Source organism: Amblyomma americanum, chromosome 1 (genome assembly GCF_052857255.1).
Source record: "Amblyomma americanum isolate KBUSLIRL-KWMA chromosome 1, ASM5285725v1, whole genome shotgun sequence".
Lineage (NCBI taxonomy): Eukaryota > Metazoa > Arthropoda > Arachnida > Ixodida > Ixodidae > Amblyomma > Amblyomma americanum.
Window position 1 is genome coordinate 527,738,162 of NC_135497.1, and position 15,552 is coordinate 527,753,713.

At 45.4% G+C, this 15,552-nt stretch overlaps 1 protein-coding gene across 1 annotated transcript in view; it reads right to left on the bottom strand.

Annotated features, from left to right (window-relative positions):
• The window catches only part of LOC144107464 (E3 ubiquitin-protein ligase RNF14-like), a 72,191-nt gene that overhangs the window by 18,073 nt on the left and 38,566 nt on the right, over positions 1-15,552 (bottom strand). The window contains exon 6 of the mRNA XM_077640480.1: positions 10,472-10,698. Within this exon, the coding sequence (XP_077496606.1) occupies positions 10,472-10,698 (227 nt within the window). The remainder of the gene's footprint in view (positions 1-10,471; positions 10,699-15,552) is intronic.

Consider the following 15,552-nt stretch of genomic DNA (forward strand, 5'->3'; position numbering starts at 1 on the left):
CCGAACACGTTGCGGAATAACCAATTATTCTATTTATAGTGCACTGCTAACAGAACCACACATCTTATAATAGGCAGTGGATAGTTCCAAAGCAGCATCTGCAGCACCTTCCATGCGAAGCAGGTTAGACCCAGCAACGCCTTGCAAGCGGTGTGCTGAAAGCATGTCGGGGGATGGCACATCGCTGCAAGAAGTGATTCTCTTCATGGGTGTAATACGTTCTTACTTGCAAGAGGTTGCAGGTTAGCTTATCTATTGCCATCTTTTATAAATCAAGTACAGATGTCTCTCCCTCTTACCCTGCATATGCAGGCTCCAAGAACAGTGAGCTCTATGGCCCTTTCACACCTTGCAAACTTGAGGTGGCTCTCCTCGCTAACGCCACTCGATCTGCTTTCAGTGAAGACAATCACTTATTCCGTTCGCCGCAACCTTCCTGACAATGCCAAAAAGCACCTAATCTCCCTATAATCTCCCACTGCTTGGGAAGAAGGTTCCCTACCCTCATCCTGGACTTCAATACTCATCTCCCTCGCTCCTAAATCCGGTAAGCCACCCACCGTTACCAATCTGCGCCCCATTTCTCTGACTTCCTGTGTCGGCAAGATAATAGAGCGTATGGCACTCACCAGGCTTGGCTGGCATTTGGAGGCTTCTAGCTTTCTTCCTCACACCCTCATTGACTTTCGTCCCCATGTGTCTGCCCAAGACCTCTTTCTAATCCATCAGCACACTTTCTTCGCTTGTGGCAGCTCTCAAATTCATGCCCTTGTCACAGTCAATGTCCGCACGGCATTCGACTGTGTCTCACGATCCCATCCTTTGCTACCTCTCTAACACCAACTGTGGCTCCAGCATGTATAACTACGTTCATGCTTTCCTTTCTAACTGCAAGGCATGTTTCCAAGGATCTGACCTAACCTCGACACCTCATCATCTCACCCGGGGTACCCCTCAACGTGTCATTCTTTCACCCACCATTTTTAATAATGCCATGGGTCCCCTCACTGTTCAATTCTCATCCATTCCTAATTTTCATCAGTTCTTTTATGCCGATGACATCATACTGTGTGGCCTCGATCTCATCTCCTCGTTCCTTGACCAGGCAGGCCTTTCACCCGTGCCCGACAAGTCCGAACTACCACTTCTAAGCCATTCTGCCTATCAAAAAGCTCACACCTCACTGATCTCCCTTACCATCCCCAAAGTTTGTCAGTGCCGTATTTCTGACACGCCTCTGCATGCCGCCAAGAACGCGCAGGCTCTCCATACGGCTGTTTCTACCTGTCTCTCTAACTCACCTACTTCAGGTTTCGAGCAGGCCTTCTGGCCTGCGAGAGGCGCATGCATGTCAACTGGCTCATGCGCTGGCTCTTAACAAATTTCTTCACTTCAAACCGTATGTCTCCTTCGCCCACACCCAGATGAACACTCTCGCCACCGCTCTCCACGGCCTCTATAAGGCTGCTCTCCATTCCACATAACCACCTCCACCGATAAACTTTACGCCACTGGTTTCTTCCATCCTCTTCGCAGCCTCCTTTCACTTCACCGCGATGGGGAAGCGGTTCGCCTCCCATGCACAGCTCACAGGCACTGGCTTCTCAACCAGGCTACTATTCCCCCATCTATATGGCCAGTCTTCCTATTCCCTCCCCTCCGAAGGCATCTAACCTCCGTATACTTCCTGTTCCCTCCAATATGTCACCAGTGATGCATGCCGGCCGCCGACATGCTGCTGCCTCTCATCATAGTCCCCTTTCAATACTCATGGAGTAGCGTACACAGATGCCTCTAACATGGCTCCTCATGGCTCCAGTAGCCAAGTCCTCTGTCAACCTCTTCTTTCTAACGCTGTTGCTCACACTAGCAACCTGTTCCTACAACCCCCTAGCATCCTCTCGCTCGAGGTGCTCTCCATCATTCATGCCACTCAACATTTTCATTCGCTCCCACATGTACCTAACTACCATCTACAATGACCCCCACGAAGCCATTCATGCCATTCAATCAAAAACACTCCTACCACATCTGTCCAAGGAACTCGAGGCCACACTTGCATCACTGCAGCCTTGCCCTATCTTCCTCTGATGGAACCCTGGGCACTCTGGGATTGACGGCAATGATCTGGCTAACCAGCTCGTTTGTGAAACTCTTACCCAGGCACCATTGACTCTCCCTTCACGCTACCATCAAAGAGTGTTACAATGCTCTCTGCCTCGACCGTGAACTCTACCCCGACCCTCATCCTAGTCTTTCTGTGCAGGAGGCTCACATCCTTCGACAGATACAACTCAACACACTGATCACACCTGCATGGCTTTATCTGTACAAATTCCATCACGATCCTTCATGTTCAAACTGCCCTGCCCCTTATACCAACCTTTCCCACTGTTTATTCTCCTGCCCAGCTGCTCTGCAATCAGGTTTCTTTCTCACCCCTCCCATATAGTCGGGACCTGGCCGGACTGGCTTGGAGCTGAAGAACAGCTAGAACAGTGCCTGCTCGTAAAGCAGGGCATCGAAGTCTTAGGCGCCTAAGTGTTGTGCCTAAATAATGTCTCGTACTACTACTACCACCAATGTATCGAACTATTTCATGATTCCCTTAGAGTTCGATATATCTGGGTTCAACTGCATTAAGGCACACTCCTAATAATTTAAACAAAAATTTCTGGTTCCTTGAAGTTTGAAATACTGTAGCACATATACAGGTATGAGGAATATAAATGAGCAAGCCAAGTTCATGCATATTTCTGCATAAAACATACAACAAAATTGAAGTTATCATGCATGTACTGTACTGAATAACTACACAGACAAAAGCATAATGTATATACTTGCTTCTCACTCCATAATACATAGGAGTATAATCATTCATGTGTGCTAATATATAATGTTCTCCTCTGTAATGTTACGCTCACTTGGTCATGGTACCACACGTTCTGTTCAGCCACAGAAAAATTTATTAAAACCCTACTTGTTGGCAGTACACGGCTAGTTAACGTGTATCCCCTCCCTCATTGGTTATCAAAATAGCTTAGCTGCCTTCAGCTTCCAGAAGAAAATAAAACTGCAGTAAACAAAAATGCTGGCCGCAGCTGGAGTTGAACGCACCACCAGGTCCTAGTAATGCATGTTTGCATACTTGGCCACGACAGCGGCTACTGCTGAACGCGAAGAATACTGTGGTCAGAAGAGGGATGAACTCAATTGTTGACAGTGATGTCGTGCTTCTGGAATGCCATTTACAAAAAGCCAACAGCTACCAATGCTGTGAGCTTTGTTTAGCATCAGCAGTTGATCTTGTAGGCTCTGCTCATGCACACCCTGTTCAAGGCAAGTGACCTCAATCAAAGACAGTAAGCGAAGGCTTATGCACACAAACCTTTTGCAAACTTGCTCGCACATTGAAAAAGAGGAACATGGTAAGGTTTGCCTAAAACAATACCCTTCACTAAGCCACATGCAGCTAAGTGGTGCTGCAGTACATCACTGCACACGACAGCAAACTGAGCTGTACAATGCAGTAAACATCGTATTGCAGTAAAAGCTAGCTATGTTTACATATGTTAGTCAAGCCTCGTAAAATGTGTAAGAGTTCCTCAAATAGCAGGTCGTCACATGCAGTCTTCTTGCCCGAGGGTTCCTCAGAATATTTCAAATGAATCGCTGCCGTTGCAGATACCAGTGGTTGCACCAAAAGTGGATGTGGAGCAAGAACGAGATTTTCACTGCAAGACAGTCTGCGAGGCAAACCTGCCCAGTAGGCATTATGACTCATGATGGCTTGTATGCAAGGCTGCATTTATAGGTAAAAGTGCGAGCACTGTTCATGCAATGTGCAGGCAATGTGTTCCATGCTATGTGTAGGCACCTTATCGCAGCCGATACCAAGGATGACGCAGTGGCCAGTGAGACTTCATGACGTCACAAAGCATTTCAACAAGGCATTTGACCTCAATTTCAGTCGCTTAGTTCAGAATAAAGAATTTGTCTAGGGCGCTCAAACTTTATAAATAAAATAAGCTCCGACGGTATTATTTACTGAATACAAAACTGCAATATGTCAAGCGACCACGTCACAGCCCCTTTAATGTGATTTTAAACTAGTGTGCAATGACCTATTTTTATGTTCCATGGTAAAAAGCAACGTCTGCAAAAAAAGAGCAAAGACGCTCAGTAAATATAAGCTGCAGCATTCTCCACGCAAATGATGCGAAATTGCAAAGCGATGTTCCTGGTAAGTGAAAAAAGTTTGGTGAGTTCGTACATATTCATTGTTCACAACAGCGCAGGAAACGCAGACAAAAGGAGAGAGAACAAAACAAGCACTTGTTTTCTATTCTCCCTTTTTGTCCATGTTTCCTGCGCTTTTGTGAATAATGTTGCTGGTACACTTCATAGCCTTTTTTATACTATGCTAATTTAGATGCATTAACTAAATTTTATAGCATTACTTTAGTAGTGCCTGTCCATCCTAACTAAAGACAAGAATAAAGTCAAGCAGAAATGCATGCAAACAGACAGCACAGAAGACATTACAGAATGCAATGCAGGAAATGATATGCAGCACTTAAGGTGGGGCGAGACAATGTGTGTCAAAAAATTCAATTTTGAGGTATTGCGGTCGCCTGATAGAGAACGTCTATCTTTCAAAAAATATATTACACTGTGGTATTCAGGATTTGAAAAATAATTTTTTGGTCCTTTTTCGTCATCGCACTGACCGGAAAAGTGGATGCATCTTGACGTGCCTTTTTGTTAGGGATACGTGCAGAAATTAATTGCTCCGAAATTTTTCATCAGAAATATAAGTTTTGGTTTGGAATTTGGCCTCCTTCATAGTGCATCTTTATGCCACACTAAGCCTGTAGCTCTTCAGTCAAGGGAAGTTTCGACGAATAAGACAATTTTCAGTGACTTTATTGAAGTTTTCTCAAAACAACATTTTTGTCGGGTTTTTTTCGGGGAAGGTAAGGCATAAGCAAACAAAATTTTTCAAAGATGTTATTCAAAGCTGTTTACATAACTGGTAGAGTCAGAAGCCTCAGTTCATATGTATTTTTCTGGTTGGTTGGTTTGGTTTATGAGGGTTTAACGTCCCAAAGCGACTCAGGCTATAAGAGACGCTGTAGTGAAGGGCTCCGGAAATTTTGACCACCAGGGGTTCTTTAACGTGCACTGACATCGCACAGTACACGGGCCTCTAGAATTTCGCCTCCATCGAAATTCGACCGCCGCGGCCGGGATCGAACCCGCGTCTTTCGGGCCAGCTGCCGAGCACCATAACCACTTAGCCACCGCGGCGGCTTTGTATTTTTCTGACTAAAAAAATCATTCATGGGTGGCAATTTTATTGCATGGAAAAAGAAAAGCGACAAAACTAGTTTTTGTTTGAAGCGCATAATTTTGGTACCAGTTGTGCAAAGCATCAGCTCCTCCTGTTTTAAAAAATTTAACACTCTGCATACAGATTTCAAGAAAAGGGTACATTACAGTGAAAGCTCGTTAACTCGACCCCCGTTAATTCGGACAATCTGATAATTCGACCTGCACGCATCGTCCCTACAATTATATATAGGAGTCTATGGGGCAAAACTCTCGTTAATTCGGACAAAATTTACCGCCCATCGGTTAATTCGACCTAGTTCCACGGCCCGCCAAGAGCGGGGCTACTGTAAAGTTGGAAAAAAAAAATGTAGCGTAGGCCATCCGTACGGTCATCGTCATCAGCAGTGCGAGAGAGGGCGAGGGAAGCAAGGTTAGCAGTGGCCGAAGCGCCCGGTGTCTTTCTTTGTGCTTCGTTGCCTCTTGCAGTCGTGCTCAGTCGTCGTGTTAACCCTATCTTCAGCAAGTCTCGTTTTGGCGCACGAATGGGCGCACGAATGGGCCAACACGCCTACAGCAGTTATTGCGAACTGCTTTTGGCACAGCGGTTTTGTGCAACCGAACTGCGGTGTGGGGGAACTGCCGACAGCAGCAGCTGACGCAACCACAGAAGACGACAGCTGTTTCGACAGCGTTTTGCCTCCTGCCGTGCGGCTCGCGGATTCCGTGTCCATCGATGATGGTGTCGCCATTGCCGGTCAGCTGACCGAGGACGAAATCATCCAAGAAGTGACAGGCGCCGACAACGACGATTCGTCGGAAGATGACGTTTGTGAGCACCTGCCCCAAACGCCGAAGCGCACGGTGAAAGAAGCCGCAGAAGCCTTGTCCGTGCTGGAAGACTTCTGTGAACAAATTCCGGATGGTTCGCATGCCGCGGAGCATCTGGCAGCTGTTAGAGCTATTGTAGCCGCTCAAATTCGCCCGAAAAAGCAGACGACGATAACAAACTTCTTTGCCAAATAAAGGTATGTCATGCTGGGGCAAATTTCATGTTTTTTGTGGTTCATTCGATATTTTGACATTCGGTTAATTCGACAATTTTTTGCGGTCCCGTCAGTGTCGAATTAACGAGCTTTTACTGTAGTAGAAAAGTATTAAAAACTAAAATAAGAATATACAAAAGTTTAGTCTAGTTTTGAGCTCCAATGCAAGCTGTCTATATTCAAGGCTCCTTGCAAATTTTATAGCCATAGCTTTTATTACAACTGCCGTACAGCCAAATTTTTAAAAACCATTTTCAGTCTCACCCCACCTTAACAGGTGAATGACAGGTGAGCATTACTACTGATGCTGATGATGAATGCTTATGATGCAAGGGCAGCTTTGGCCATACAGCGCCTTGGCACAAGCTGGGGTCAGAGACCATTTTCCCAAGCATTTCACCCCAAATAATTCGAGCACCAGGCCAGGGAAAAGCGTGTGCGCCCTGTATAACTGGTGGGTACCCAGCGGCACTGGGGATCGAATCCCGCACCTCCCACATGCAAGGCAGATGCTCGAACCACTAGGCCACCGCTTAAGTTGAGCACTACTGCTGTGTCCGGGTAGCCTCTCTACGAGAATTCAGTGTAGGCAAGTCAGTAACAGCTCTTTGTGACAGCATAAGGTGTGCTTAAAGGGGCTTTGAAATACCTTCCAAGAAGAGCACATCAACTTGCAATCACGTCTGCATGGCGTTGTCATGAACACCTGAGCCAAATACACTTCACATGCAGCAGAGAACCCATAATCACACACAAAAGTTTGCGAGCCCTTTCCGGCGACTATTTCATGCTCGCACCCTCGTCCGTCGCACCACTCCTGCGCATACCAGTTCAGAGATGGCTATTGGTTTGATTCTTTCAGAAGCCAGGCAGCTACAATGGCTGCAGCCAATAGGCAGCAAAGCTTCGGCGGGTCAGGAAGTTCGGCCCCCAGCAGTGGGGCTGGCAGAGGAGTGCCAGCCTTTCAGCATGCAAAAAGTGACGAGAGAGGAAGCGGCGCGAAGACACTGAGATTCAAATTTTAACTACAGACAACTCAGCTTCCACAAAACACATTAAAAATTCTTGCTGAAGGACATTCGTGAACTTCCATCCTTTAACATCACAGACATACCGCAACGTTATTACAGCCCTTTTCAGACCTTTAAGAGTTATCAAAGATCAACAGCTTTGTCATAAACCAGAGGAAAGAAGAACTTCAGCCTTCAGTGCTGTACAAGTTATCACTGCACAAAGTTTGTTTTTCTTGCTGATAGGCGTGGAAAGCAAATATATTGGAATCAAATTCAAAATAAAGCAAATAAGTCCTGCAAACTCATCCAATTGCAAAGGTCACTTATATCCAATAAAATAGGAGCCAATTACCGTATAAACTCATGTAACGGCAGCACCCGTGTATGGGCGCACCCTGTTTCCCCAAGGAAATAGTAAAATAAAATAATATCCCTGTAAGGGCCGCACCCAAACTTGATCCGCGTAGGAATAGCCTTCAAAATGCATGCGCCGTGGCCTTCGCGATCAGCTCCGGCTGCGAGCAAACGTGCGCTTGATTGCGGAGGCGACACATGCGCACAGGAGCTTCAAATTTCCGTCCACAGATGCTGCCCGAATCTGCGGCTCATCATCATCATCGTCAACTTCCTCCGCCGCGAGCTCCCACTATCCATATCGGCATCAGTATCACCAGCTCTAGCCTTTTGTGCATCTTTTGTGGTTGTAAAAGGCACGGGAGTTGTGGTAGTGTCAGTAGCATGTTAGTTCACTGTAATTGTGGCTTTTGCGCGCGGCCGCCGAGCGTTGCACTTTTAACACGACGCGCAAGCAGCTCAACAGCTACACAGCTGGGAGTTTGCGAACACTGCAAGCATGCGGCAGGCAGGAAATTCGACGTGGCCGAGAGCAGCATCCAGCGATGGTGCAACCAAAAGGATGCATTGAGGAACACAAGCTGCAAAAAGCGTGCTTTCCGAGGCAAGCCGTGCAAGCTTCCACAACTGGAATGAGAGCTGCTCTGCTGAGTGATAAAAGCGCGGAACAACAGCTACGTGTTGACAGCGGACATGCTGCGCTCCAGCTGGGAGTTTGAATGCTCCGCGAGTGATGAACATAGAATAAATGTCGCTCATTCCCTGATTGGTATGTTCCTACTTAAAAAAAAAATTTTCCCACATCGCGTGTATTAGCCGCACCCCGAAAATTGGCCCTCAAATTTGGAAAAAAAAGTGCGGCCCTTACACGAGTTTATACAGTATTCATCCTACAGACTAGTGCCAATAATATATATCTGACAAGGGTACTAGACTGCAGCAAGAAAATACAGGTTCAATATATCTCCCATGTTTCTCAAACTTTTGGAGCTGACTGCACAGTTCTCAACTATAGTAAAACCTCGATTTTTCGAAATCCCAAATAATCCATAAAATTTTTGCGGTACCATACTCTGTAATGTAAATTTCATCGAATAATTCGTGCCGGCAATTTAAACTGGCTAGGTTGATTCAAAGACTAGCAGAGTGTGCAAGAATAGCAGAGTTCCCCAAAAATCGGGAACATTCGATTTCAGCTTGTAACACAGCATTGCACAACTCATAAGCTTGCGAGCCCGCATTAACACCGTGACATTTTCTCTAGTCCTTCACACACCAACGCGCAAGCAGCACAGTAGTGTTATAGCGGCCAGAGCGACCCTCAACAGTACTGCACAGTTCCCCCAAACAGCTGAGCACCATTCGAAAGTGTTAGATGACCTCAGACTACACAGACATCTTTATATTGATTTGGTTTATGTGGGTTTAACATCTTAAAAAACTCAGGCTATGAGGGATGCCGTAGTGAAGGGCTCCAGAAATTTCGACCACCTGGGGTTCTTTAACGTGCACTATCATCGCACAGTACACGAGCCTCTAGAATTTCGCCTCCATCGAAATTCGACCGCCGTAGTCCGGATCGAACCCGCGTCTTTTGGGTCAGCAGCCAAGCGACATAACCACTGAGCCACCACAGCGGCACATCGTTTATTTCATGTACACCACTGGGAGCACTGCTGCGTTCCTCTGCACATACGCAGCAGAACCACTAACCAGATGTTTTTGGCCTCGCACACACACCAATGATCTAAGAAAGTTCCAACAAATGGCCAAGAGCTTTACCAAAGTTGAATATCGATACAGATGCACAACCATGTACGGTGGACATCAAAAATTCGGGCAACTGGCAGTGACATGATGACAGTTCAAATGTGCTTTCGCTGTAGGAGTTGACCGTTGACCATCGACCACAGCATTCAAGGCAATAGCATTTAGGTTGTCGGTTACCAAAAATGAAACTGTTTCTCCAGAAAGAAATTCCCCGATTGGACGAGAGGATTGCGATGTCATCAACACCACTAAATTTGAAGATCTGAGGACTAGAATGTTTGAGCAGCTTAATAATAATAATAATTGGTTTTTTTGGGGAAAGGAAATGACGCAGTATCTGTCTCATATATCTTTGGACACCTGAACCGCGCCGTAAGGGAAGGGATAAAGGAGGGAGGGAAAGAAGAAAGGAAGAATAGGTGCCGTAGTGGAGGGCTCCGGCATAATTTCGACCACCTGGGGATCTTTAACGTGCACTGACATCGCACAGTACACGGGCGCCTTAGCGTTTTTCCTCCATAAAAACGCAGCCGCCGCGGTCGGGTTCGAACCCGGGAGCTCCGGATCAGTAGTCGAGTGCCCTAACCACTGAGCCACCGCGGCGGGGCAGAGCAGCTTCCACTAAATTATGATATAGAGTTATACTCACCCAACCCCTCTTTCACCTTAATCTGCCCCCTAATCCATACTTATCCTGCTTAATTCACCCACTAATTCACACTAACCCACATTATTCACCTTAACCCACCACCCACTAATCCATGCAAAATTTGGGGGTCCTTTAATATTTCCGGATGGGCGAACTTCCAAACGCTATCACATTTTCTTTAAGAATGTGGTCAAGAAGGCCTCAAAGTTCTGTAGAGTGTCTGCCTTTCTTGTTCTGCTTCTAATTAACGAGGTTCTCCTCAAAAACCAGTGGTAACAGATGCGGCAGGGCTTTACGCTGCTCCGTACCTGCGTCGGCACAAAGCGGGTGTCGCACCCCTCTTGCGGGCAGCGCACCTGGCTGGCACAGCCACTCTCGATCTGAATGCGCACGAACTCACACAGGCACTGACGGCAAAACGGGTGATTGCATCCAATCACCAGCTCAAACTGTGTACCCAGCTTGGATGTCAGGCACACCTGGCACATGAGCCACTGCCGATCAAACGCTCGCCGCTTCGCCTCGATGTTGAACTCTGAAACAGACAAGCATCCCCCCCTTAGTCAGGGTCTCCTCTCAGCCCAAAGACCAGAACTGCTCAGCAGCGACTAGCATGGGCAATAGGATTAACTCCAAAAAATGGCATCAGGAGTTTTAACCCTTCAACAAGATATTATGGCACACAAGCACATCAACATGGTTTTGTTTTGTTTATGGGGTCTAGCATCCCAAAGCGACTCAGGCTATGAAAGACAACGTAGTGGAGGGCTCTGGTTAATTTCGACTACCTAGGGTTCTTTAACGTGCACTGAAATCACACCGTACACGGGCCTCTAAGAAATGAGACCGGCGCAGCCAGGATCACACCCGTGTCTTTCAGGTCAGCAGCTGAGCACCATAACCACTGAGCCACATTGGTGGCTTACATGAACATGGGAAAGTAAAGAGCACATACTGCCGCAATCACACAGCATGAACAATATCTATAAAAGAAAGATTGTTTAATGTCTGCCACCCAATATCCCTGCTGCAACGTCTTAACCAGTGAGTAAAAATTAAGCAAAGGCTGACGAGTGCTGTCAAATCACCAAGAGAATCCCGTGCAGAGCAGCACAGTCATCAGACATTGTCGTGTACAGGAGTTGAAATGGCAGTGCTAGGCTGGCAGCTCCTTTTGGCCTACCATTCTTCGACCTTTCTAATTATGATAACCACGTTCAAAGTACCAAAGGCTAACACATGGCAGCACCACCCACGAGATCTGCAATCCTACCATGTTTGGAACAACCTTGGCAATTCATCTGACTGCCACAAGTGACGCAACAATCTGCACAGCTCCAAATTTTCGCCCAATCAACATGGTGGATATCGAAACATGACTAGCATGACTGGAAAGCAGGCCTGGTTTGGCATTTAAACAGAGCCATCAGTAGACTGGCCACTTTACGTCAGTGCTCTCAGTGCGTCTAGTTTGCTGGCAACCCGGAAAGCTCGTCTCTTGGGTTCGAGACGGTTAGTGGTGCCAGTTTTGAGTCCTTTGTGCTTGTTCCAAGTGGACCTCCTGCTGGGTGTTAAAGGGGCCTCGAAACATATAATCAATGCATTGTTTTGCCTGTTCGTTGCATAGAATGAGTTATAGTGACGCTATTAGCATCGGTCGTACCGTGTATACTCTGGTTTTAATATTTAAATTATCTCGCAAAAACAAATTCATGGTGCTGACGGTGTCACCATACAGGGGCAGTTTTTAGCAGTGGATATGACATCACTGGGCAGGAGCTTGATGATTGGACAAACAGGAAATATACTGCAAATTGTAAATGGGAGTAATTTCTCAAATCTACTCCACCTTGGGGGTTCCCCTAAACATTTGACCAATACTGCAACTTGTGGTAATAAATAGGGATACGTTTTGCAATGTTTTGCGTTTTACATTACATCAAGAAAACAAACTTGTTTGCCTTAGATAGAAGTGCTGTAAAGCAAGTAAAACAAAACTACACCACCAGAGGCTCTGGCTACTTTTTGCATCAAAGGACTTCGCACCTCTTTCTACACATCCTACGACCTAGCACAACACTTATGGCTACTCTCTATACATCTAACAACGGCTTTGCGGAATTGATCCGATCGAGCCATTGCACTCGAATGAGTAATAAAGTAATCAGGAAGGAGAATCCTCTTTGCTAGAAACTCAACTGCATCTCTCGTTCCTAGAAGAGCGCATCAAGCCACCACGAGTAGGGTCAACACCCTGTGTGGTCCCCATGAATAGATCTTTCCGGATAGCTGAGGAGGTTTGCCTGAAACAACAGTGCTCGCCGCTTCGGCCCAAGCGCATGGCTGTCTACAACCAGGCGCCCACAAAAGCTGGCGCCACTCCTCCCCCCCTCCCCCTTTTGTTCTTGTTTTTACCCAGAAACGAAAAAGATGGGTTGCTGACTCTCATTGGCAGATGCACTGCGCAATGCACAAACAGTGAAACTCCGCATGACAGCTTCTCCGCAGGGCTTGTTTTCCAAACAAACTCTCCCATTAGTCTAGCCTCGTAACTATCCTAGACGATGCTGTGGAAACGAAGATACGCTGTGGTCCGCTTAGTTCACATCCACACTTGCGAGTCGCGGACGCCCCGTCGCCTTCTCTTCCCTGCATGAGAGCTTCAATAAACCAACTAGGAACGCCTGGCACGCACGCAGCAAGTGACCATTCATCCTACAAACAATCTGGAGGTCAGAAACCCACTTTTTGAACTACTTGCACTTGCATCAGTCAGTGCGCATGTCAAATATAGTTTCAACGCGGAAGGTGCGGGCCGTTCAGTGCAGTCTTCAGATACGAATTACCGGACGGTGTTACGCGGCAACTGGTAGCGATGGCTGTACGCACTTTGCTAAAGGTATGTTAATAAAAAAATACACCGCAGCAAAATCTGACTGGTCGCATTTTGTCCAGAAAGTGGCTCTCAATCTACAGCTTTTCATGATATAACTAATTTCCTTAGAGCATTTTCTCACAATATGAGAGCCCCGCAATAACCAAGGAATTCTACTTTTTCCTAAAGAAAGCCACTTTCCTGCTTTCCTTATCACCCAATGTAACCTGTCGTTCTTTCGTATTCAAATATCATAAATTGCCCGTCGTAAATGCATATGCCCTGGTTGCGTATTCAAATCTTATGGAATAAACAAAAACCTTATGTGTCATTCATTTTGTTGCGTTCCATTTGCAGCAGCGCACTAAGTTAACTCATGCCTCTTAGCACAATATGTGGGCCAAGAGAGTAGATGACATTTCTTGACATCATTGTTAAAACGATCTGCTTTCATGATTTACATACATTCCACGTCGGCTGACTAGTTTCCATGACCTCTCACCTCTTCAGCACATTTTTTAACTGCAGATTTACACTTCCGTTGCCTCGCAAGATGTCTGGGTCCCAAAAGAAGATCAACTTCTTCATGCCTGGGCCGAAATGTTTATGCCTTGAAAGAGAGGTTTCACAACGCATATTGCGTCACATTTTTTGTCACCATTTTCATTATTAATGTGTTTCTAATGCCCCTTCCTATTTCTATTTGGGCTGGCAGCAGGAAACAACTCCCACCTCTCATGAAAGTCAACCAGATGACAATGCGATAGGAGCAGCAGCAAATACTGACGGTAAGCTTTTGCATTATTTTGTTTCCATCCTGCTCTTCATGTGCCTTTCATGAACATTTTGCGCGTTGTGCATTTTTGCACTTCTCACTATTTTTTGAAGGGATAGTAAAGAAGGAATAGTAAACAAAATTCTTAAAAATCTTCAGCTCATTAACTGGATATCATATTACCTAATTGCAAGTAAGCAATTCGTTAGTTTCAAGTCACAAGACTCAGAAAAACTTTCCGTTGAATCTGGCTTTCTCCAGGGATCGGTTCTTGAAACTCTTATCCTCCTCTATATCAATGATGTTGTTAAGGAGGTTCCCGTAAAAAAGCGATTATATGCAAACGACTGTGTCCTATACTCAGAAAGAGAAAATCCCTGGGATCAACTGTTGTTAAATAATGCACTTCAGAAGGTTGTTGCCTGGTGTGAGGATTGGCAGATGTCAGTAAATTGAGAAAACTTTGTATGTGTATTACTCACAAAAGAATAACCTTAATTTAAATTACTCAGATAATATTTTTCTTTCTGAAGTAACAGAATACAAATACCTTGGTTTGTGAATAACTAACAAGTTCAAATGGAATCTGCACATTGATAAACTAACAAGTCCTGCCCTAAATTGTTTTTTCTCAGAAGAGCCTTAAAGCTGTCCACAATCAATGTCTGTTTACTTGCATATAATAATCATACTTCTGGTACTCGATTACGCGGCAATTATCTGGGACCCTTTTAAACAAACTAACATAAAAAAGCTTGAACTTGTGCAAATGCAGTTCACTTTACATACAATAATTTCTCCCGCACGTTAGTAACAGAACTTTTAAAATGAGCAAACTTAAAACAACTACTCCAGCGTAATTGAGTTTCCCTTCTAAAATTTATATATCAGATTGTAAATGGACACTACAACATTAACATCTCTAATATAATTACAATTTCTTCCAGATATTCCACAAGGCAGAGGCATCCACTATGACACCATTCTGTGTAAAAAATAATTGTTTCAAATATTTTTTCCCAGGACAGTAACTGACTAGAATAACTTATATAATGCGACAGCAACTCAACCTTCCCTTTCTTTGTTTACCGCCAGTCTCTGCTGACGGCACAAAAGCTGATATATGCTTTTTTTTGCTTTTTTGCAGTGCATTTTTTGCCTAATTTACAGTGCATTGCATTGAAAAATTACATTTGTTGTAGTGACCAGGCAAAGTATTTTGTTCTGTTGCCTGCGATTATTTTTGTGCTTTGTTATAATCACACCCTGCTAAAATCCCTTGTAGATTGCAGTACCTGTGAATAAGGATCCATGCAGTGTTAAGAATCCCTTTTATCACACAGAGATCCCAGCAACGGTGGCACCAGGTGAAGAGCCCCTCTTGGTAACCTCAAATTCCGGCGCCTGCGCTACACTGGAAATCGCAAGTCATGATGACATGCCCCAGTATATTCAATCACTGCCGCCAAAGAGCTACAAATTTCCAAGCAACCGGGCTGGAAGGTCCTGTAAATATGCATGGTTTGAGAAATTCACGTGGCTGTCGTACGACTACAAACGTGACGTCGTGTTTTGCCGCTTGTGTCAAATAGCCTTCAAGAACTGCGCTTTATTCACAAAGAATTCAGTAACTGGAAAAAGCCTATTGAAAAATTTCATTACCATGAATAGAGCCAATTTCACTGCGTTTCCGAAAGCCGCCAACTGTCGAGGGAAAAGGGAATGCTTGTAGAGTAGCT